The 25,611-nt window shown below is 33.3% G+C and overlaps 3 protein-coding genes across 4 annotated transcripts; 1 reads left to right on the top strand and 2 right to left on the bottom strand.

Moving 5' to 3' along the window:
* Nucleotides 1–4,502: 4,502 nt before the first annotated feature.
* Nucleotides 4,503–8,179, top strand: LOC130944058 (25S rRNA (cytosine-C(5))-methyltransferase NSUN5). Of its 2 annotated transcripts, none has more exons than XM_057872193.1 (13): nt 4,503–4,826; nt 4,902–4,960; nt 5,053–5,103; nt 5,218–5,353; nt 5,450–5,535; nt 5,819–5,917; nt 6,063–6,116; nt 6,540–6,684; nt 6,914–6,975; nt 7,122–7,209; nt 7,448–7,522; nt 7,597–7,758; nt 7,864–8,179. In XM_057872193.1, the coding sequence occupies exons 1-13, from the start codon at nt 4,565–4,567 to the stop codon at nt 8,004–8,006; spliced, it is 1,422 nt and encodes a 473-aa protein (XP_057728176.1). In that variant the 5' UTR covers nt 4,503–4,564; the 3' UTR covers nt 8,007–8,179. The 2 variants fall into 2 exon arrangements, with proteins under 2 accessions (XP_057728176.1, XP_057728175.1); XM_057872192.1 differs by having other exon boundaries at nt 7,843–8,179.
* Nucleotides 8,180–8,864: 685 nt separating this feature from the next.
* On the bottom strand, nt 8,865–9,701 carry LOC130943760 (17.9 kDa class II heat shock protein-like). The gene has a single exon (XM_057871771.1). The coding sequence runs from the start codon at nt 9,546–9,548 to the stop codon at nt 9,072–9,074; it is 477 nt and encodes a 158-aa protein (XP_057727754.1). The 5' UTR covers nt 9,549–9,701; the 3' UTR covers nt 8,865–9,071.
* An 11,759-nt stretch (nt 9,702–21,460) lies between these two features.
* Nucleotides 21,461–22,041, bottom strand: LOC130946790 (17.7 kDa class II heat shock protein-like). Its single transcript, XM_057875635.1, has one exon. The coding sequence runs from the start codon at nt 21,950–21,952 to the stop codon at nt 21,461–21,463; it is 492 nt and encodes a 163-aa protein (XP_057731618.1). The 5' UTR covers nt 21,953–22,041.
* Nucleotides 22,042–25,611: the final 3,570 nt, after the last annotated feature.

Here is a 25,611-nt window from a genome sequence, read left to right as displayed (position 1 = left end):
TCTGAGAACGGTTCTCATCAGGTTCTCTGATCCTCACCATCCGTGGTCTTCCTGGCTTCACCCTAAAGATGGGAGGTATGATGGTGTCACACTCAACCTTCGGCCACATATTTTCTCATTGATTGGAGAAACTAAGTTACCATAAGTTGCAACATAGGCTGCTGGGCTATAAAAGTTGCTGCAATAATCTTCTGGACTGTCCCCTTTCTCGAATATGGCACAACAAGCATGCGGGCAGGGCATTCCACATAATCCCCAAAATCTGCAGCTACACGTTCCAGCCAACAAGTCAACCACAAACCTCTCAACAATCATCCGGTTCTTATGAGAAACTTCGTATTTCAGTCCTCCAGCCCATCTTGCTTGCCACTCCATAGCTCGCGTAGCAATGACATCAAGCCTCTTTTTGGGTTTAGGCATGATTGTACCCTCATATTTTTCGGCCTTCTTCTTTTTTTCAGCAAACCGAGACATCCAATAACATCGAATCCACTCGAACATAGTAAGTATGGGCTTGTCTCTTGCCTCCAAGATCCTACCATTGAAAGCTTCAGATATGTTATTCATCAACATGTCGCTCTTAGCAAGAAACGTGAAATGGCTCTTGCACCAGAGCTTTGGATCCAATGATGATAACTTTTCATAGCATTGACGGTTGATGTTCATTAGTTGAGTCATCCTCCTCTCCCATTCCTCAACATATGTAGCTTTAGCTATTGATAGAATTAGATCCCGCAAAACAGTCCCACCTCCATATGCTTTCTTGCAATTCGCATACAGATGTCTCAAGCATAGTCGATGCTCTAACGCCGGCATCATCTCTTGCATAACTTGCATCAAACCCTACAGCACAGCATATATAATTCAGATTCATATAGCTGCATCATATCATATATAATAACTTTTTATAGAGCTGCAACATAGCATATATAATTCAGTTATAAAACGCAGCAACATATGAGCTAAATTTCAATTTTCAGTAGCTACAACATATCATATTAAAAGTAAATAAATTAATAAATAAATAAAAAAAGGTAAATTCTTATATCACTGTTTTTGTTTTTCCCCATAAAAAGTAACTTTTCAAATTTAGACATAATTAAATGATAAATCGATGCAAAAGAAATGAGACTTGTGCATCTATGATTTAAGGGTCCACCATGATTACTGACAGAACATTTCAATAATCTCAAAAATCAAATAAAGAAACTTGATAAAAAAAGTGACATGCATTATTCTGGTGCTTAATGAGGTCTACACTATAGATATATTTTAACAGCAATATTTATTGTGTGGCCAATGAGGTCTACACTATAGATATATTATTCACATCCCTTTTTCTTTGTGGCCTTCTTTTCCTAATTGTATGCTCTGTTTTGACTTTTGACTATGAAATTGATTTTAAATTTAGGCAAATGTTTCCCATCATTTCCAATTCTTATCTATTCTAATCTGGAAGTTAGGCTGTGTTCCGTTTTTTGTTCAAACACAAGCAACAAATAATACATCTAATTTTATGGCATAGGCCTTTCTTTGCATTGTTTGCTAACTTATACTATAGCATTCAGCATGGGAGGATATATTTGAATTGTATTAAATGGAAGAAAAGTAAATGTTAACAGAAATTTAAGAGGCCAAAGAGACAAGATCTAACATCTTTTATTTTTTTTTTCTGCACACAAGTTAGAAAAATCACATTTACCAATGGAATTATCAAACACAAATAACAACAGGATAAAGATATACAAAGAATATATATATGTGACATTTTGAAAGCTTGCAGCATGTGCCCGCCTACAAGATTTCAAGAACATAAATCATACACATGCTACATTGCAGCTTTTATAAGCCTATTAAAATAGATTTAAATAGCAAATGCTAACCTTTTGTTGGTCGGACATGAATACCCACTTCCTTCTACTGACATCTCCAATATCATCCAATAACAAGTTTATAAACCAACCCCAACTGTCTCTAGTCTCAGCCTCTACAACAGCAACAACAATTGGAAAATAGTTATCGTTTGGATCTCTTCCGACAGCCACCAACAGTTGTTGATCATGATCACCCTTCAAGTGGCAGCCATCTATTCCTATGATAGGCTTGCAACCAGCCAAAAAGCCTTGCTTGACAGAATTTAGACACATGTACATCCTCATAAATCTTGGCTGGTGTGTAATTGAAGGCCTGTCAACCAAAATCTGAGTAGTAGACCCGTGATTTGTCCTCATAATCTCTGCACAATAATCTCTGAGCTTGCCATATTGTAGAATAGCCCTGCCATGTACTTCTTCCCGCGCCTTTCTCCTCGCCCAATAAGCCTTTGTGACTGAAATATTAGCCATGTATTTATCCTGAATAGTCTGAATTACTGTTGCAATCTTCATCTCCTCCCCCCTACTAATATTGGTAACAATCTTCTGAGACACCCAACTACTTGATGCAAGCCTACCGCTGTAATCTCATCCACAAGTGTGCTTTCCGTTAAGGGTCTTCAGCCGAAAGCAATCGGAACCACCAACTTTGGATGCAAACGCCATCCACCTACACTTCCCTTTCTTTCATCTACAGCCCACTCTACATCTAATCTTATCATTCTTGATATACCTAATATCCCTTCCATTCAACAGAGCATGCTCCCTAATAGCATCCTTAAACTGACCAAGTGACTTGAACTCCAATCCCACCTTAAACACATATTCCCTACTCATCTCAGCCTCATTGTATTTAGGATATCTTCTCTTCTTAATCATATCATCCGAATCTCCCTCATAGCTATCAATATCTTCAGTTTCATAATCCTCGAAAATCTCTCCAACCTCAACATCATCCCTAACGGCTGCGTCTTTCACAGCAGCATCAACACCACCAGTTTGAGCATTGTCATGTTCATTTAAAGGGCCATCAAATCCCCCAAAAGCATTTCCAACTCCACCATCATTTCCATCTTCAACGTCAAATCCAAAATGATCCTCGTGGTCTCCATCGTCTGCACTGTCATCAAATCTATCCTCCTTACTAGACGCTTCTGATTCACATTCAACCTCTACTTCTACGAAACCACTCTCATTGTACTCAGCTTCAGTTGGCACATAGTCCTTATCATTCGAACATATCTCAACACCGTTACCTTCCCTACAGCCATCAACAACATACACCGAGCAATGCTTAATAGTTTGCGACACTAATAACCTACCCATTCTCATGGCATCTCCATCACTCATCAACTCTCTGAGACCCGAGCTCAATTGACAGCCTGGTTCACAGTACCAGATCCTGGCATTTCCTTTGTACCCTAACTTTTGCAACTCACTAACTATTTCTTGCAAACTCCATTCATCGAGCTCATAATGCATATCTTCCAACACCTTTCCCCCCAAATATTCTAGCCCGTTCCCTAAATCATGAAACTTGCCACCATGGTGTATGTCTATGGTAAAATCCTCCTCCCCCATCCCTACAGGTATTAAAAACAGAAACATAATCTATTTAAAGCAACATCGGCACAACCACAATAATCAACATTCAAGAATAAACAAAATTCATCATCCAATGTCATAGTAGCTCCATTCAATCACATAATTTGAAAAAAAGGTCGAGACTTTCATAAGCTGAAACCATCAGAATACATTACACTTTTACAAATCTCCCATTGAAAGCAAAATCTATTTAATAAAATAGAAATAGAATCAATTCAAAGCACCACCATCACAGCAACAACAGTCAAACAATGCCATATTTTTTTTTGCAAAAAATTAACATAAATATCAACTTTTAACATTGAAAAAATTAGGGTTTTTTCTTTGTCACTTACTTGCAGAAACTTCGACTGCAGGGAGATGGAGCAGAGGCGTGGTCGGAGGCTCGGCAACGTGCGGCACGGTGACTCCAGGCGAGAGCCTTCACCGCGACGGAAGGAAGACGCCTTGGCCGGACAAATCGTGGAGAAGACCTCAGAGAAGAACAACGATCAAGGGCCCAGCGCAGAGAGAAGGCAACGAAGGGGACACCAGCAACCGTCTGTCGCAGTCGATGGCAGACACACACGCCGTCGACGGAGGCAGGAGACGGAGAAGACAGGAGAAACTTAGTGTTTCTTTTTTTCTTAGGAATGAAATGTGAGGGGTTATTTGGGTATTAGGAAAAAATTCAGATTACTTCACCAAGCCTCTACAGCTAATTGCCAAAAATATTCCTTTTTTATGAAGAATATTCTGTTATCTCAAACGGTACACCGACGACAGGGACTTAATTGAAAAAAAAAAATAAGGTACAGGGACCCAATTGAAAAGAAAAAAAGTATAGGGACTAATTGAAAATTTGGTGAAACTATAGGGACCTGCAGAGTAATTAAACCTTTCACAAATAAAGCTTTAAAATGAGTTTCAAAAAAAATAAATATTTTTTATAATTTATTTAAAAAAAATCCTAAAAACATTTGTCGTTTCACGGTAAAACGACAACAAAAACAAAGAGGAAGCGGTTGTTCGCAAAATGCGATTACCGGTGCGGTGTTAGTCATTTGGTTGAGCTCAGCTCAAAAACCCTCGAAAAACCCTCGGGAATGGGTCGTGTTCCGACGAAGCAGCAGAAGAATAACAGATCGAAGGATGGCGGCGATGGAACTCAAGAAAAGCAGAAACCGAGTCTGAAGGGTGCAGAGAGGTCGGCGTACTTCGCTCGGAGAGAGGCGGCGAAGGTTCTCAGAGTGGTTCTGCAGGGCGACGCCAACCGCCGTGCACTAGCCTCCATCAAATCCCTCATCTACAAACCCTCTGTCAGGAACAAGAAGGCCACTTTCGCCCTCATTTGCCAGACTCTCAAACGTAACCGTTTCTCACATTTGCTTCACATTCTTCACACACTTTCTCTTTCTTCAACTTTTTTTGTTGTCTTCTCAGATCTTCCCATTATTAAAGATGTATTGGAAGCTTCTTCTATACTCAACACCAAGTGGAAGGTATACAAGTTAATAACCACTTTCAAGTTTCAATCACATTTTTCTTTTTAATAAAAAGAAACTTTAGATTTCAGCTACCGTTGATTTTGCAGAGACAACAAGAATTGGTTTACATCATTGTGTATGATATTCTTTTCGGCCAGGTTAGGGGTTTTTACTTTCTGAGTTCTCTTTGCCATTTTATTTCACTGTTTACTATTCATTCATGGTTTGATTTATAATTATGTGAGTAGATTTCAGTGAACATGTATTTGTAGGCAGTTGCAGTGGCTGGTGATGCAGAGAAGTATCTCATGCGACATAAGAACGCACTACAATCCACTTTGAAACAGCTTTTGTTACGGAGAAATGTGAAGAACGTTAAACAGTTGATTGCTCTGAATCAGCTTCCTGGTTTGTTGTCATATCTACAATGTGCACTCTTTTAAAATATGGTCTAATTTTCTATGGGTGCATAGTTTACTCAGTAGATTCCTTGTTCTTATGCAGATGTTTCCCTGCCTCGTTATGTTCGCGTCAATACGCTCAAGCTGGATGTCGATTCTGCCTTACTTGAGCTTCAGCAAAAGTACTCGGTAATTTCGTCAAAATCCTTTTCATAGATGAATTCATAAAAGAAAAAGTATAGAGAGCCAGCACTTCTATTAAAATTTGGCCAGCACTTAACTAGCAAAAGAAAAGTGAATAATTCCACGCATTAGATGTAATCTCATACCATTAAAAACACTAACAATAGCTAATTGGTGGCTACAAATCATAAAACCTACTGGCCCTTTAGCACTCCTTTTCATAAAATGTTAGTAGCTATACTTCATTTGTTTGAATGTATGCTCACTTAACTTTGATGTGTCAAAATAGGTTGAAAAAGATGATTTACTGCCTGACTTGCTGATACTCCCACCGGGCACTGATTTGCATGATCATCCCCTTGTCAACAATGGAAGTATCTTTATGCAAGTAGGAATTTACCCTTCCTCCTTCCCTCATTCCTTTTCTAATAAAAGCATATAGTGAATAAATTCCATGGGATAAACATGGCAGTGTTTGGTATCCATTATTATTGGTAGCCCTTTAACTAACATTGGGACAAACCTATGTTAAGGGTAAGGCGAGTTCCATGGTAGCACCGGCCCTCAACCCTGAACCAGGATGGGAGGTGAGTTTCTGCATTACATACAATGATTTAAAGAAGTTTAAATTGTGATACAAATTTTAATCCACTGGTAGGTGCTCTCCACTCTATGCCCTCTCTAATCTTCTAGGCTCTAACAAAGGTTAAAGAAAGTGAAATAGGTATATTTTAATCAATGTTGACAGAAGTTTATATAGGTCAAGGGTCAAGTCCTTTTAAGATAAGTAGCATCCCGTTGGAAATTTAGGATATCATATAAAATATCATTTTTGTTACCTGGTCAAATATTTTTTACTAGTTAGTTTATGGTAAAACATCATCAAAGTCATATAGGAACCCCACTCCCACCTAGTTTTTAGGAAAGACAAATGTGATATTGCATATTCAACGTTTAGGTAATTACTTCTTACAATCCTATCTAATCTTGGCCTTTAAATGTATTTCAAGGTTATTGATGCATGTGCTGCTCCAGGAAACAAAACTGTCCACCTAGCTGCCCTTATGAAGAGGAAGGGTAGGATTATAGCATGTGAACTGAATAAACAAAGGATTAAGCGTTTGAAAGAGACTATCAAACTATCCGGGGCTTCTAGTATCCTTTAATGTTTCTAAAATTTTTGAGGCTTTTAATCTGGTAACTGGCATGGCCCTTATGATGTCATAATTATTGACACTAATTTTACTTAATCACTTGTGCAAACTGGTTATGTGAATTGCTTTTTCTGCATTTATATCATGGTGCCTCCATGGTAGTGAGAGAATACAATTATACAAATGAATTGTCAGTGTGTTGCGATCCCTCAAACTTAACCCAAGTTCAGACATACATGTTCTCAATGAGGATTTCTTGAACATAGATCCCAAGGCACCTTCATATTCTAAGGTGGAGTATTTTCCTGATCTCTAGTTCTGGGTTCTTAAATTTCATTTGGCATATAGTGGAATGACCTAACGAGTTTGACCGGTTGCTGTATTCATCTATTCATTTTCACCTGCGAATTTTAGTTATTATCATATTTATCTTTGCAGGTGAAGGCTATTCTTTTGGATCCTTCCTGTTCTGGTTCTGGTACTGCTGCTTCAAGATTAGACCATCTGCTCCCATCTAAAGCAGCAGGTTACATTTAGTTCTACCTTCTATATTTAAATTGTATCTACAGAGCTATCAACTTCTGCACATAATAATATTACCTCTGAATGAGGTCAAATTCTCCAATTAGCATGCTATATTAGATTTCTAGATCATGAATAAGCTGTGCAATGGCTTGTTTGTAGCACTCCAGAACTCAGGTTTCAACTTGCTACAATTCAAGGAGAGCATTCTCTTTATAATTGTCAACTTTTGATTGCAATAGGTCAGGATACCGATATGGAAAGATTGAACAAGCTTGCAGCTTTCCAGAGAAAGGCTCTGCAGCATGCTTTAAGCTGTGAGTTAGAATCCTTATTTGATTTCTGGCGTAGATATTAACATAGATTTTAACACCGTCTTGCATGTTCCCAGTTCCAGCAGTTGAAAAAATTGTGTATAGCACATGTTCAATCAACCAAATTGAGAATGAAGATGTCATCAAATCTGTTCTTCCCATTGCCGAATCACATGGATTTGAACTTGTGAACCCTTTCCCTGAATGGCACTGTCGTGGCCTACCTGTGTTTAAAGGCTGTAAGCACACCACTCTTATGCTGTTGTTAAATGTCAACCTACTCTGAGGTTTTAACTATGCTTGTTCTTCCGTACCACAAACAGCTGAAAACTTGGTTCGGACAGATCCTGCCACAGACGGCGAGGGCTTCTTCATTGCTCTGTTTGCCAAGAAGAAAAATGTGCAAAAGAAGAAGCAACACTTCTTTCCCCGCATTCATACTGATCCTTTCAGAACCTGGTTGTATTACCGGCTCAACGGCCCTTGATCCCGTTGGTGGTTACAATTCAAGAGTTGGACAAGACAGTTAAGACACAAAATGTGACATTCTTCAAGTCGATGCGAATCTCCCTAAAACAAAACATGCTGTACATACAAAATTTTGGCGATTCTGATTTCTGAGATGTTTTAGAATTGGAAACAAAACATATTTCAATGAAACTCGGTTGTTACACTTATTTCATTCTGCGGTTTTAAAAATAAGCTTTCTTTTAAAACTTTGGCTCATTAGTAGTAGTTAATATTTTTAGAATATAGTGACAAATTCAACATATTAATCCTTAAAAAAATATACTATACAGCTCTCAGAATAAAAAATATAAACATTATTTTTAAATTAATCTCAATTTTAATTTAAATTAATTTATCCACATTAAAAAATTTTATTAGTACTTTATGTTTAAAGATTAATTTATTTAAAATATAAATTTTCGTATGTATTTGTCACTTTATTCTTATCTTTTAGAGAAAAAGATAAATCAATTCTTAATTTTTGGTTTAAAAATTCTGAATTTTTAAGCTCTTTAAAATTTGAAGAGATTTTTTTATTAAATCTAATAGACCAAATAAACGGGATCGATATATCCAAAAATCTAAAACTTAAATGGTGAAATACCTATTTGTCTTCTTTTTTCCATTTTTTAAATTATCCATGTTGATGAGTTCGTTTAGCATCACAGTTGATTTTGTCGTTTAGCTTATTTTATTTTATGTTTATATTCACATTCTTATCTTATTCCCTGTTCCTAATCAATTTCTAAACCGATTATTAATATCGCAAAAAGCTGGTGCATTACCAAGATCGGTAAATAACGGAAGGATGTAAGAAACAAGAGGGACAATCATATGCATTAACAAACATCATATAAAATGATCACATCAAATGATCATATTTCTAGTAATCACAACCAAGAGGCATACACAGAACCTAAAAAGAAAAGGAAAAAAAAAAAAGAAGCACAGAACACAAAGATGATGACGATGAGGAAGAAGAAAACCCTAGATAGTTATTTAAAATGGCCGTGAAAACCGAAGATAGCTGGGTGGTCAAAGCTCAAGCAATCTTAACCTCAATAGTCTTAGGCTTCTTAGGCTCAGGAGGAGGAAGCTTCTGAACGGTGACGGTGAGAACTCCGTCTTGACACACAGCAGAGATAGCATCAGTGTTTGCATTCTCCGGTAACACAAACTTGCGCATGAATTTTCCAACCCTCCTCTCCATCCTCAAATACTTAGCACCTTCTTTCTCTTCGTCCCTCTTCCTCTCGCCGCTGATGATCAGAACGTTGTCGTCCTCCACCTGAACCTTGATGTCACCGGACTTCAGTCCCGGCATGTCGATCACGAACACGTACGACTGAGGATACTCCTTCACGTCGGCCGGAGTAGCCGCCATCGCCTTCGCGTCACGCACGTAGGTCCTTGTGGGAGCGTTGATGTTCTTGGCGTCGGCATTGTCGTCGCTCATATCCATCATGTGGTGAATGGTGCTCAGCAATGGAGAATCGAGTCCCATCAACCTGAAATCCATGGCGATTTTTGTTGCTTCTTCTTTGAAGATTGTTTTTGTTTGTTTCTATGCGGTGAGAAGAACGTGACAGGTTTGGATATATAAGGTGAGAGAAGAAGAAAATAGGAGGTTCTGGAAACGAAAAGAAGTTCTGGGAGGTTCGTTTCGTAACTTCCCCCATGCTTCTAGTAGGATCCAGAACACAGGACTTCCTCTATGGACTCATGACTCATCCAAAATTCATAATTCCAATTAGATATTTATTTTATAATTCTAGGATCCGATTTTTTCTTTTTTAAAAGCCCATCTCCTACCTATCTATTTCTCACCTATTACATAGTGGATCAAGATAATTAAAATTAAGAGAAAATGCCATTTCCCTCCCCTAAGAGATGTTAAAATGACACTTTCCTCTCTTCTATTTATAAAATATATATTCCCCTCTCCTATAACCTTTAAAAAAATCCCTCTTTAATCCATTTTAAATTTTGTATTAACTAATGTTAACTTTATTCATTTTTTTTGAAAAACAAAATTATTTTTACAAAAATATCCTTTAGTAAAAAATTTTATTTTTTTGTCATTAAATTTTGCTTACCCCTTTAATAAATTATTTTTTTATTGATTAAATTATATTTTTACTAAAATATTTTTAAAAAATTAATAATTAAATTATTTTTTCTAATATACCCTTCAATAATTTTTTAATTATTAAATTGTGATTTTACCAAAATTTTTTGTTAATAATTATTTTTATATTTTACTATTATTTTAACATTAAATAAAAAATCTTACCACTGCTAATATGTATAACAATTAATATTGATAAATAATTTGTTTCATACAACTATTGAAATTTATTAACAACTTTATCAAACCTTATTACTTGAATTGATAATAACGGCGATGATTACACAAAGCTATGCAGCAATGGCAGTACCTAGGTAGCGATGGCAGAGACAACCAAAGAAAATTGAAGAGATTGAAAGAGAAATAGCGCTGGAACGCGACTGTGAGGGAATTGGAATCCTAACTCAGAAATTGAGTTTAGTTAGTAAATAAATATAAAGGGATAGTATGGTAAATTAGAATATTAATTTTATTGAATAAAATATTTAATTTTTTTAAATAAAATATTCTGTTAACATTTTTAACTAAATGGATTAAACTGTACATTTTACAAATAGAAGGGAGGAAAGTGTCATTTTAGTATCTCTCAGAAGGGAGTGTCATTTTCCCTAAAATTAACTCATTGCAAATAATGATTCATTTTGAAGGGTTTTTTTTTTGTTTATTTTAATAAATTTAAATAAAATATTTCTCTTTCTTAATTAATAAATGTAATATTTGTTAATGATGTGTCCTTAGCAATCTTTTTTTTTTTTGGTCAGACTTAGCAATCTTTAAAAAAAAAAAATTATAATAACCATCAACCATCTCATGAAATGGGGCGGAACCTAGATTTGTATTGGACTTGTTTGCTTGAAAATAGAGTGGGCTATATATCCGCTTATTTAAAAAACAATTTCTACTTTCTTTTTAAATATGATGTAATTTTATATAAAATTAAAAAGATATTAATTAAGATACTTGTTAACAATATATATAGTAACTTTTGACATTTTTAATTCATTTCTTACATTTTTAATGTATTAAATAATATAAAAAAAATTGCTATGAAATTTTTTGTTTCGTAACTTTTTTACGGTGAACGTTATGTCGACAAGACCAAAATTAAAAAAGGAAAAAACTACAAACAACGTCATTTTTTAAAATATATACGAAACAAATATAATATACCATTAATTTGACAAAAATATTTTATGCAATTGAAAATTAATTATCAAATTAGTCATTATATATTTGTATATATTTATATATATTAATTTATATTGTTAATTAAATAATTAGTTATAGGATATACAAATCTACTATTGTAAAAAATAAACAAATCTACAATAAAAAAAGTAACGAAACTTATTTATATACTATAATAATTTTTTTAAAATACTAAATACGTTTTTTTTTGGTAAACTAAATACATATTTTAATAAGCAATAATAACTTATGATAACTTCTATTTTTTTATCTATGATAACTTATATTTAGTATAACATATAAGATGTTGATTTATGTGAGGAAGCATTTACACCAATTGTTGCCACTAGAGAAACATAATAACATATATGGGAGAGTGCGTAAACAAATTATCCATAACATACGCATATATGAGACATGCACGTAGAGTATATACGCTCGAAGAAGAAATAAGAATAAGAAGACATCAAGAAGAACAAACTGCATGAATAATAGGACACAAATATCACGGTTGAACACAAAAAAGATGTGAATAAACATCCTCATTATCGGAGGAAGCAACATGAATAGGCCTAGAGCCTAGGGTGGCAATATGTACTCTATCCGCGGATATTCAATTTGACTATATTCGATCGGGTAGGATTGTCAACTCGATCCGCAGCGAGTAAGGTAGGGTGTGGGTAGGATTTTTATGCGGGTCGGATAGAGTGCGGGTTGAGCCTCAATCCTACTCGACCAACCCGCACTTTATATATGTTTATGTTATATACTTATATAAAAATATGTTTTAAGTGGATATTGAATTAAAGACCTCTCACTAAATGCAAAAGATCTTTAACCACTAAAAGAAAATCATTAATTGATAATTTAATATATTTTTTTTACATAAAAATCAGTTCTATTTTAAATTATCATAAAGTTATATAATAATGTTGTATATTTTTTGTAACCCGTGGGTAGAGTCGGGTACCCGCAGGTTAAAAGCGGATAGAGTTAGGGTTGGGATATTCTCAACCCGCGAGTAGGGTAGGGTTGAGTTTATATAAAAATTTCAACCCGCAGATAGGGTTAGGGTTGGATCCAAACCCTACCCTATCTTACCCATTGCCACCCCTACTAGAGCTGAATGGTCTTGAGCTTCTTGGACTCGGGTGGTGGGTTAACTTGTTAGGAAAAAAAAAGATAAATAAGTTTTTAATTTTTTAATTTGAAGTTATATAAATTTTTTACTGATTAAAATATAAAAATATTTTTTACTTTCTAAAATACAATATATTTTGATGTCTCATATTTTTAAAAGTAAAAGATGTTTTTGTATTTTTAATTAGTCGATAACTTATTTATTTTCGAAATAAAAAATCAAAAATCTCTTTTGCGTTCTTATTGCCTCCTCTTCATCGGTTTCTATCTCTGATCAATAGATCTCAAGATAGAGATACTTCAGGAAATAACATTTATTTTAAGTTTTTGGTTTATGATTTTTGGTTTATGGCTTTTAAATTTTGGTTTATTATGATGTTGTTTTATTTTTGAGTTTATTCTGATAGATTTATTATGAGTTTCTATAAGCCAAACTCTAACTGCCCGGAGCTTTCACTTTTTGGTTCTTTGTTCTTCAAAGTTTAATTTTGTCTATTCAAGCACGTTGCTGTGTTCTGTTCTATTCCATTTTGCTTCTATTAATTGCTTGCTGGTATTTATTTTTGAATTAATTTCCATGACTTCTTTGCACCCAAAGAATGTGGAAATTCTTGATATTTTTAGATAAAGTTCAATTTTTAACGGTTTTGATTTGTGGGGTGTTACGTGATTCTGATGCAGGAAGCTTTGGAGGCTCACGATGGAGCTAGCAAAAAAAAAAAAATACACTATTAGACTTCGACAAGATTGCTTAAAATTTTGCAGAGGTTGAAGATGTTATCTCTAAGAGATCACTTACCAATTTTTCATTACCATATCCTATATATCAATCCTACTTATTATTAGTTTGAATTTTTTAATAGTTTGGTTAGAGCATAATATATTATAATGAGATTCTAAAGAGAAGATAAATTTTATTTAGGGATAAGTACGATTTTGGTCCCTAACGTTGAGGGTCAAAATCGAAATCGTCCCCTTCTAATTTTCGATTTAGAATCGTCCTTAACGTTTATTTCGTATTAAAATCGTCCTTTTTATTTTTTTTGGACAAAAATACCCTCACCACTACCAACATAATTACCTCTTCACCACCACCACCACCAACTGCCACTCCACCACCATTATCAGCATCATCATCACCATCATCATCATCATCAACACCCACTGCCACTCCACCACCACCAACACCACCACCAACGCCACCGGCGTCCCCCTCCCACCTTTCCCCTTCCCCCACCCCCACCCCGCATCCCCTCCCCTCCCCCTCACTGCCTCTTCCTTCCCCCCACCCAGCGTCCCTACCCATCCCCTCCCCCTCCCCGTATTCCCTTCCCCCACCCCCAATTAATCAATAAGCAGAAACAATAATATTCCACAACAAATCAACAAATTAACAAGCAGAAAACAACAAATTCACAAATCAGCAACAATAATATTTGACAACAAAAGAAGAAGAAATCTAGAAATTCACAGAATTCACAGAAGAAGAAGAAGAAGCGGCGGGCGACGGTGCGGCGGTGAGTCGGCGGTAAGAAGAAGAAGAAACGGGCGGCAGTGCAGCGGCGGGAAGAATAAGCGGTGCGAAAGAAGAAACGGGAGGCGGTCGGCGGCGGGAAGAAGAAGAAGAAGAAGAAGAAGAAGAAGAAGAAGAAGAAGAAGAAATGGGCGGCGGGAAGAAGAAGAAGAAGAAGCGGGCGGCGGGTGGCGGTGCGGCAGCATGGCATCCCCCTTCTCTTCCCCCTCCACCCTCCCCCACCCCCTTTCTCAGCCCCCCTCCCCCTTTCTTTCTTTCTCTCCCCAGTCCCCACCCACCCCGCTTCTCTGATCCCTTCTTTCTTTTTTTTTTATTTTATATTTATTTTATTTTAAAATTTATTTTATTTATTAAAATATGGGTAGTTTAGGAATTAAATTAAAAGTTTTATTTAAAAGGACAATTTTAATACGAAAAAAACGTTAAAGACAATTTTAAATCCAAAATTACAAGAGGGACGATTTCGTTTCTGACCCTCAACGTTAGGGACCAAAATCGTACTTATCCCTTTTATTTACTAGAAATTAAATTTCTTTTGTATATATTCAGATGTTTGTGTTGCATAAATATGAATAATACATAATTAAGAGAATTCTATTAAAAGAAATCAATCACAAATTTAACATGTTTAGGGTGATAATATTTAATATACATAAACATAGATGAGTGAAAATTAAGTATTTGTGCATCAAAAACGGATGTTGCTTATTTCAGCTTTGATAGTTAACCAGTGCTACTTTGTGAACTTGTATGATGGAGCTGCAATGGCTTGGCTTACACTGATTTTATTTTATTTTCTAATGTTATTCTTTTTGCTTTTTTTTTGGGCTATTAAACTGCAGTTTGATAGTTGTATCCTCGCTTCTTCAAAAGTATAAGATTGATCCGAAACAAATTGGACGCATGGAAATTGGTAGTAAAACTGTCATTAATAAAAGCAAATCCATTAAGAACCTTTCTTATGCAACTCTTTGAGGTATCTCTATCTCATTCTCTATTTTGGTTTTGAGTATCGATCATAGGAAACAAATAGCATACTGATGGAGATTCATTTTAAAAGATTGTAAAACTCTCTGCTTATAATATTTAAATATTGACATGTTGAATTTTACAAACATAGAAGCTTGTAGCAACACTCCCTATGGCCCTATTCCTTGCCACTTTTGTCCTAATTATTATTTTTTGAAATATAAATGAGCCAAAATTTAAAAGGATAAAAAGGAAGAAAATATATCTGTATGTGCTTATATGATTCATACATCTTATATTAACTCATGTAACAATCAGGAGAGTGATAATACTGACATCGAAGGTATTGATTCAACAAATGCATGCTATGGTGGAAAAACAGCTCTGTTCAATTGCGTGAATTAGGTGGAGAGTAGTTCATGGGATGGTCGCTATGGACTTGTTATATGTGCAAATAGTGCGGTATGAACTTGAAACTATTTCATGGAAATCCAAGAACTTGTCACTTGTGACTAGTATTTTGTAGAAATCAATAATTACGTTTAATTACTCTGTCCGTCTCTATAGTTTTATCAAATTTTTAATTAGATTTTTATATATTTTTTTTTTTAATTGGGTCCCTATGCCATATCAGATTTTGTAACTAAATCCCTACCGTGATAAAAACATTGAAATTAACAGACTATTCTGTTAAACTATAGAGAATATTCAGTCAAGTATTAGGTATATTCGTTTTATTTAACATAATATTTTATTAATTCTAATATTTTTGTCACGTTAGGGATTTAATTATAAAATCTGATACGATATGGAGACTCAATTGAAAAGAAAAAAAGTATAGAGATCTAATTAAAAATTCAATGAAATTATAGAGACTGACAGAATAATTAAACCCAATAATTATTTTAACATATATCAAATGATACTAACTTGAAGAAAAACATTGTTGTGAAAGAACTTAAAATTATAGAAATTCCTAGCTAATGCAAGTTAGATGTTGTATTTCTGATCTTGCAATTTTCTAGAATTACCATTTTAGGTTTGAGTTGGTCGTGAAATTTTTGTGGCACAACCTCAACTTATAATTCAATTCTATAATCTGCATGTTTGTAAGTGAATTTCACCATCTTTTGCTCATTGATGGTACAAATTAACTTCATAGGACAACGTTTTAGAAAGGCAGTATATAGCCAAATTTCTTATTTAAAAGTCTTCATAGTTCAATGATAATTTAAATTGTTAACTTCACACAACATCATGTTCATAGTTTTAAATAATTGTTAACTTTTTTGCCGTGGATATTAATGCTCATTTGTATATTTCCTTTTATGCAGGAACTGCTAGTGACAACTAAATTGGCAATCCTATACTATATTTGATTAAATTGGTTTCAATTTTTCATCAATCCTTGCAATCCTATACTATATTTGATTAAATTGGTTTCAATTTTTCATCAATCCTTTGATCTCAGTGTAAATTTTATGACACATTTTGTGAGAATGACATAGCAAAAGATTGTTTTAAATAGATGTATTTAATTAGTTTGTTTGATATTATAAATGTTTGAATCTATTCTTGCTTTTTTTTTTAATATTGGGTCACTAATTTGCGGGAGTTTTAAACTTCCGAAATTTTTTTTTATTCTGGCTTACCAAATTGTAAGGGTTTTAAACCGCCACAAAACTGAAAAAAAATGTCTCTAATTGCATGGGTCAACAACCGCCGCAATATATTTCAGATAATAGTAGTTTTTTGAACCGACGTAATTTTTTGCAGTAGTTAAAAACCACTGCAAATTAAAAAAAAAACCGCCGCAAATTAGCACTTTTTATAGTGTTTACTCCACTTGTTAATGCAATTAACATCATATTCGCAAAATTGTCCCAAAAAAATTCATATTCGTAAAGAACCATTTCTTTTTTTTTTTTTGGGCTAGGCCCGAAAATTCTACTCGAACCCCCAACCCCAACCTACCTGAACCCAAACCCCAAACTAATCATATCTTACTCGATGTGTTGAACTTGAATCTCAGCGCCGACCACAAGCTCCATGGCTTCCATGAGATGCCCCTAGTTAACTCCACTTTTGGTGGTAGATCAATGCACCACCTTTATCCCAGTTGATTTGTACTTGCTAATTTTGCTATGATATGTACTTTTTTTGTTGGAATCCAGGTGAATCCACAATTATTGAAGCTTTCCTGTAGCTTAAAAATATCTTGCAAAATCGGATTAATTTCTTAGAGGCTACTCTTTGATTTCTTGGCCGATACCAAAGGTAAACAATCATACTCAATTAGTATTTTATCTAGCTATAATTTTTTTGCTAAAATTAAGACATTCTTTGTTGCTAACGCTTCTGCTATAATATTGGATACAGATTTGATTCTATCTGTAGATCTAATAATAAATCTTCCAAAGTTGTCCCTCGTAGCTAGTACCGTTTCTCTCTCGCCCGAGACTTTCTGAAAAGCTGCATCAACATTCATTTTTAGCCAATTTCTTAGTGGGAGTCTCCAGGTAAATAGCTTCCCTTTTAAATTTTTTATTTTCTGCTTGCTTCTGAATTGATTGATCAATTATTTCTCAATGTTGTTTTTTTAATGTTCTGGCCTTAATAATATCCTTACTATTGAAAATGGCATGATTCCTGGATTTTCAAATCTCCCATATTAGGAAAGCCGTCTTCTGTATCCTTTCCTCTTTGTCAGCTCATCCTTCTTCCTTAATTCTCTATTTTTTTTGCAATAATTATTTTTCCAAAACTTGTAATGTGTTACTGAGAGGGACAATATTAACATTGATTACCAAATCAAGTTGTTCTCGTCTATGAACATAATAACAATGTATGTTCAATGGTCTCAGGTTCCTTGAAACAAATTTGACACATAAGAGAATTGACCATTTTTTTTAAATACCCTTTCACTGATAATATATTCTATGCTACTCTCCAAATGAAACTTTTAATCCTTTGAATAGTTTGGACATTCTATATCTTTTTTCATAATTCTTCCAAATTCATACTTGATGAAGCTTCTTCCAATCTGCTACGCTGGCTTTCCATTTTAGCTATGTGGTATCCAGTTCTAACACTATAACATCCATCCTTTCTATACAATCAGACAAGTCTATCTTATTTTTTCTAAAATGTTTGTAGGAGTCTTAAGAATTTAAGACTTTGACTATATCATTAAATACTCCCTCAATCTTACCTCATATCCCACCTTTCTGTTGGGAATAAAACACCATTCCTCCTTGAGAAAACACCTTTGACAGAGAAATAAAATAGACACAATCACAACACAAGAATTTAACGTGGAAACTCCAATTACCGGAGAAAAAATCACGGCCGTTGTCAAATGACAACCAGAGAATATCACTATGTGAAAATTGTTACAACACATAGACTTCTTTCTCTCTAACACCGGCATCCCAGTACACCCACATTCTCTCAAAGCAAATATCTAACTACACCTCACAACACTCTCTAATCAAAGAGTACAGAGGAAAAGAAAAATTAGATACAAGCTTAAAGTGTTTCTGACTGGTGCAAAAACAAATGGAGAACTTAGCCTCATATTTATAGCCTAGGCCACCCACTCCATTTGCTATCCTAAGCAATGTGGGACTAATTCAACCAAATCCTAACAATCTTCACCTTGATTGAAATAGTCACATATCTTCAGCTTCTATTGTCAATACCGGTAATTCTTTGCTGCCATTGTCTATACCGACAATTATAGTTCAGAGAACTATCATACTCCACCATGAAAGTATACTCACTTGGAATTAGACCACTCCAAGAATTTTGCCTTGGTACAGATCGAAACCTTGCTGAAAATTCATGGTGCAACTTCCAAATTGGCTTTTTCTGGAAGTTTTTCAGCCATCGACCTAACTCCGCCACACACCCTGCATCTCAACGCCAACCAATGCCCGTGTGCAATTGTGGACCCGATTGCCACAACTTATCCTTATCCATGGCAGTGCGGCAATACCATGAGGATACTTCTTGTCTTCTAGAGAACATCATCTTCTCTCATAGAGAGAGCAACCAGAGATCTTCTCCTTCAACGCCTTGTGCAAACCTGATTGTATCAACACATCCTTGACTTGTATTTGCCACAAGCCAAAATTAATTATTCCATCAAATTTCTCTATTTCAAGCTTCACAGCACTTGAATATCCTGACATTGTTGCAACCGTATACTGGAATAGTATAACTCAACTGTAGAGCGTGCACTAGGAAGAGTCCCCAGGAAAGAGAGGTGGGTCACAATGGACACACTTAAATACCAAGTCTTTCCTTAGCCAGAACCTTTCCAAACTGCACTCTCACAGTGTCACACTGCCTTCCAGCAACAACAACAGCAACCAAAGATCAACCTCAAGCCACAGGACAAAATTCTTTTCTGATGTGGAAGGTCAGACTAGGCAGCAACCACAGAGCATACTAAGAATAAATCTCACCGAACCAGGCTTTGATACCACTTGTTGGGAATAAGACACCATTCCTCCTTGAGAAAATACCTTTGACAGAGAAATAAAATAGACACAATCACAATACAAGAATTTAACGTGGAAACTCCAATTATCGGAGAAAAAACCACGGCCGTTGTCAAATAACAACCAGAGAATATCACTATGTGAAAATTGTTACAACACATAGACTTCTTTCTCTCTAACACCGGCACCCCAGTACACCTACACTCTCTCAAAGCAAATATCTAACTACACCTCACAACACTCTCTAATCAAAGAGTACAGAGGAAAAGAAAAATTAGATACAAGCTTAAAGTGTTTCTGACTGGTGCAAAAACAAATGGAGAACTTAGCCTCATATTTATAGCCTAGGCCACCCACTCCATTTGCTATCCTAAGCAATGTGGGACTAATTCAACCAAATCCTAACACTTTCTCCATCTTTCAACAACTCACTAACATAATTCAACTCAATTCCTTCTTGTCGTTGAATTTTTACCTCACCAACCACCCAATAATCATCCTAAATGTTAATCGTTAACCCATCTCCCATGTCTTCAAATGAAGTCCTTTTCTTTTTATTATACTCTTCCAAGATGCATTACTATAACATTTAGCCTTCCAAAAATTTCCTTTGAAAAAATAGACAACCTTCAAAATACTTACCCATATCGAATTAGAATTTTTTATTATTCTCCAAACTTATTTTGTGAAAAGAGTTAAATTTTGATCTTGACGATCCTTGAAGCTTAAACTTCTATTTCTTTTGCTTACATAAATTTTGTCCAAAATTTTCTAGTGTATACCTCTTTTTTCAAAATTCACCCATCAAAATCTTACAATTCTAACATTTTATCAAAAAAATCATTTCTTAACCTGTTAGACTAAAAAAGAACGCGAGTACAATATGCAAAACCTTGGCAGATGTGACACTCCCTTGCTTGCTTCATTATTGTTGTTATTATTATAGTAGCTACTTAATCTTTCCTAGATAATAGTTACAAATTATAAAAAAAAAATATGTTTAATTTAATCAAATTATTTAATATAATTCATTTAACATAAAAAATATTAAAATGTATTATTTTTTCTATTATTTTTAACTATTTTTTAATTTAGTCATTTAACATTTTATTTTAGTCTATATTTTTAAATATTAATAAATAATTAATAACAAAAATAATAAATTTTAATAGTCTTCTAATATTTCTTTTAACATAATAAATATCATCCTCTTCTAAAAGATTTGTCGTATTTAATTTAATTAAATTATTTAACAAAACCATAATACTGAAAAACAAAAAATATCTTATTTAATATTCGTTAATACTAACAACAATAATAAATATTAAATATAACAAATTTTAATTATTTTTAGTTATTTTTATTAGTTACCAAACATAAAGTTAATATAATTCACATTAACATAATAAATATCATCCTTTCCCCTAAAAACATGTGAATAACCACTTTTATTATGGTGTTCATAGGAAGTAAAAATCCGTAAACTCATTTTACTTGTGTGGTAGCATTTGCTATAACATATATCACCTTGTTCATTCACAATTTTTTTTCTTAAGGCGACAACATTAATTAGGTTCATTACAAAGTGTGACCTTAGCTGCTTGATTCTTCAGTTCAAAACTTCAAATTAAATATAAGAGTAACAAGAATTGCTTGCAATGCGTTACTTGAAATGAAAATCTTTAATTATATTATAAATAATTTACAACAAAACCGTTACATTCTTTAAAAAACACATCATCCTGAAAGCTAAGATCACACCATATATTAACCAGTCACCATGAAGAAACCATTGTGGAGGTAATAATAAGGGTAAAAACTCAGCTACAGTAATTAATAACTAAAAATCAACAAATAAAAATTTAATTAAATTATTTAAATTATTTAATAACTCTTAATTATTAATTTTACATAAAATTGACTTCAGACACATACATGCATGAAATCTTTATTTGTTGATTAGTCGATTAAACAGACTTGACCTCAATGGTCTTGGCCTTCTTGGGTTCCGGCGGCGGAAGCTTTTCGACGGTTACGGTGAGCACGCCGTCAGTACAAAGAGCAGAAATGGTATCCTTGTTAGCGTTGTCAGGGATAGAGAATTTCCTCAAGAACTTGCCAACCCTTCTCTCCATGCTCAAGTACTTCACCCCTTCATCTTGTTGCTCCCGCTTCTTCCTCTCACCGCTCACCACCAAAACGTTTTCGTTCTCAACCTGCACCTTTATCTCGGACGCCTTGATCCCCGGCATGTCCACCACGAACACGTACCTGTTCGGGTACTCCACCACGTCCGCCGGCGTCGCCGCCATCGCCTTCGCGTCTCTCACGTATGCCCTCGAAGGGTTGCTGTTCTTGTTGCCGCCTCTCTCTCTTTCGGGTTGTTCTTCCGCGAAGTCGAGCATGTCTTCCAAGATTGAGAATATTGGGGTGTCCCAACTCATCTTCCTCAAGTCCATTATTATGGCTTTGCTTGCAATGCAACCCTCAGCTAATCTTATTTTGTCACGTTCGTTTAGTTTTGGATGAAATTAAACGATATTTATAGATAAATGATGAAGAAAACAAGGTACGTGAGAGTTCTAAGGAGAGTGTGAGCTGTGAGGATCGGAAAAGTGGTGTCAAGTGGTGTCTAGAATGCTCTGCCCAAGAACACTCTTGAACCTTCCAGCGTATGCCGTATTCTTTTTCAAATACTGTTAAAATAAAGGTAAAAATTTAAATTTAACTTGATCTAAAATTGATAATTAAAATTTTTTAGATAAATATTATTTAATATTTATTAATCATTAAGAGTGTGTTTGAATTGCATTGAAAAAAAAGAAGTTTGTTTGAGCAACTTGAACGCTTTTATCTTTATGTTTGGCAATATTTTTATTCTGTAAACGTAGAAGTGATTTTTATCTTCAACCCACGTTTATCAAAAGCTAAAAATTCTAATTTTTTCGTTCAGTTTTTCATGTTGGGTTGAACTTTATGTTTTATATACTAATTATGTCCTTTATTATTCATATATTTATTGTTTTCTTTTTTATAATATATCTTTTTAATATTTTCTTATGCATATTATTTTTTATAAAATTTCTATTTTTTTATATGAATTCTTTTACTGTTATTGTTATTTTTTTTTGTATGGAATATTTTTTTACTTTGTATTATAATTCTATTAATTCTATTAGAGTACTAAAGAATACTGAGAATACTAAAAAAATATTAAAATTTATTTAAATATTTAAAATAAATTATAAGATAACATAAAATAATTATTTAAATTTATGTCATTTTCTATAATTTTTTATCTAAAAGTGATTTTGAATAATATAATCCAAACAATATTTAGTTTACTATAATCCATTTTAAATAAAAATTATCAAATATAAACCACATTAATACTAACTTATTTTTTTATCAAAATCACTTTTACAAAATCAATTCTATACAAATTTTCGTTTACAAACGATAATCCAAACACATACTAACTTTACCTGAAATTAATAGTACCTAAACTTTTATCTAAATTAAATATCACTCACCCAATTTTTTTTCTCTCCTACAACTTACACACACTTTAACACATCCTATTAAAAGATGCTACCTTTTTTGCCTTCGTTCTTGCTCTACTATTTTTTAATTTTTATTTTTAATTAATTATAAGAAAATGGGCTAGGCCTTATCATGGACTATATTAGTTTTTTGACGTATAAAATATTATTTTAATTTTTAATACTTTTAATATTTTATTTTAATTTTAAAAAATTTTAAACAAATTTAATATTATTTTATTATTAAATTTGACACGAATAATTAATATATTAAAAATATAATAATATTTGAATTTAATTTGAATATGTAAATAAAATTGATTTTCTAATGATGATCAATTAAATTTTTTTTTAGATTTTAGAGTAAAAAAAGAATGAAGAGAGAAAGTATGTCAAAAAAATTTTAATTATATTTCTGTAATTAACAAAAATAAAAAGATATAATTTAATTAAAAATGTTATTAATACTCACGTCATTCACTTTATTAATTATTTATATTAAATTTAAAAGTATAATAACATTAAATTTATTTAAAATTTTTAGAATTAAAATAAAATATTAAAAATTAAAATAATATTTTATACGTCAAAAAATTAATATAGTCCATGATAAAGGCTAGCCCATTTTCTTAGGAAGGAATTGCAATAGCCCAAATATTTGGACAAAGAATGGTTCGTTTCATTTATCTAGTGAAATACTAAAGCCATAAACTGAGGTACTAATGTACACGTCCAAGAGGAGTTTAAAAAATGAATGGTACCCCAAGAGTGAGTAGTGAATTTGGCCCACATACCGGAAATAAAAAAGAAAAGAAAGAATTAAAGCTTTATTTATTTATTCAGCCTTGGTTTTGGATTTTTTATTTAAATAAATAAGTTAAATATTTTATTTACCAAAACTCATAATGTGAGAGGTCTTTATCCAGTTATGTAATATTACTTATTTCGTTCATAATGAAAATGAGATATAATGTGAATACATAAATGATTACTTTTTTAGTGGCTAAATTTTTGGTAGTTCTTGATAATTACATGTTGGTTGACCGTAAAAAATTGATATATAGAAATATTTATTAATGGAGTTAATTGAAATAAAATTGCTAAGTCATTTTTATCTGAAAACAACACAACTCTAATAAAAGAAAATTCAAATGTCATCTATTAAATTCATTATCCTTAAAACGAAACATTGTATTTTTTAATACTATTAAAATTTTCGGACTCAATCTTTTGTTACAATAGAATCTGACTTAATCGTAAAAGAATGAGTAAATACTCTATTTGGCTCTTGATAATTATCTCAAAAGGACAACGAGCCTAAAATAAAAAACATCAAATCCGGCCTCTAATATTTTTTTAAGATTGATTAGCTTATGTGCAAAAAAAAAAAAATAACATTGACTTTTTTTGGTACAGGGACTAATCCGTCCCATAAAAATAAAGCTCAGGAGTCAGGTTGATATTTTTTTTGTTAAGGATCTCGTTATCTTTTGAGGTAATTATCAGGGGCTGTTTTAGATTTTTTCTCTAAAAGAATCTTCAACCACCAATTTGCCACAGCCTAAACTTCTCAATAATACCGCGATATTAAAGGCTCAATCTTCATATTCACAATTGAATCTCCACCCTTAATCGGTGTCGATCGCAAAGCTTCATAACATTGCCAAATTACAAATAAAAACACTAAAGTGACAACCGTGCACGATCCGAATACTCCAATGTGTCTCTAAACTGCCATAACAATAATTTTATGAAATCCTTCTTTCAGCTGTCATAGTGTTTATCCTCAATATTCCCTTCAAAATTTTAATTTACTTTAAATTTATGTTTCATAAAAAATTTGTTTATTTTTCTTCTCCTCTGATAATATTAATTAAAAGCAGCAACTTTACTTAGTTAGATTAATGTATTTATCATTTTTTAAGATATCACAATGATAGTCAGCACAACAAATGCATCTAGGTGTAAAAAAAAAATAAATATCACATCCCTAACCACTCTAGCCACTACATTGGACATGTTTTATGAAAAAATTATTTATTTTTCTTCTCCTCTAGTAATGTTAATAAAAGGTAGCAACTTTATGCGGTAAGTTAATACATTTATCATTTTCTAAGACGATCACAATGACGATTAGCACAATAAAATGCATCTAGATGTCAAAAAAAGATAAATGCTACGCCTCTAACTATTCTAGCCACCACACTTGCCATGTTTCATAAAAAAATTTGTTTATTTTTTCTTCTCCTCTGATAATGTTAACTAAAGGTAATAAATTTATCCAGTTAGATTAATGTATTTACCATTTTCTAAGACATCACAATGATTATCAACACAAAAAAATGCATCCAATGTCAAAAAGAGATAAATGTCTTGTCTCTAACCATTCTAGCCACCATATTAACCATGTTTCATAAAAAAAAAATTGTTTATTTTCCTTCTCCTCTGGTAATCTTAATCAAAGGTAGCAACTTTATTCGGTTAGATTAATGCATTTACTATTTTCTAAGACTATCATAATGACGGTCAGCACTGTTAGAATATAATTAGGATCAATTAGAATCAATTAGCATTAT

This window comes from Arachis stenosperma, chromosome 8 (genome assembly GCF_014773155.1).
Source record: "Arachis stenosperma cultivar V10309 chromosome 8, arast.V10309.gnm1.PFL2, whole genome shotgun sequence".
NCBI lineage: Eukaryota > Viridiplantae > Streptophyta > Magnoliopsida > Fabales > Fabaceae > Arachis > Arachis stenosperma.
The sequence above is the reverse complement of the archived record's forward strand: the minus strand, read 5'-3'. Positions and strand labels throughout refer to the sequence as shown.

Coding starts and splice junctions, on each gene's coding strand:
- LOC130944058 (XM_057872192.1), top strand. CDS start 4,565: ATGGGTCGTGTTCCGACGAAGCAGCAGAAGAATAACAGATCGAAGGAT. Junction 5,104..5,217: donor ATGATATTCTTTTCGGCCAG/GTTAGGGGTTTT, acceptor ATGTATTTGTAG/GCAGTTGCAGTGGCTGGTGA. Junction 6,117..6,539: donor ACCCTGAACCAGGATGGGAG/GTGAGTTTCTGC, acceptor ATGTATTTCAAG/GTTATTGATGCATGTGCTGC.
- LOC130943760 (XM_057871771.1), bottom strand. CDS start 9,548: ATGGATTTCAGGTTGATGGGACTCGATTCTCCATTGCTGAGCACCATT.
- LOC130946790 (XM_057875635.1), bottom strand. CDS start 21,952: ATGGACTTGAGGAAGATGAGTTGGGACACCCCAATATTCTCAATCTTG.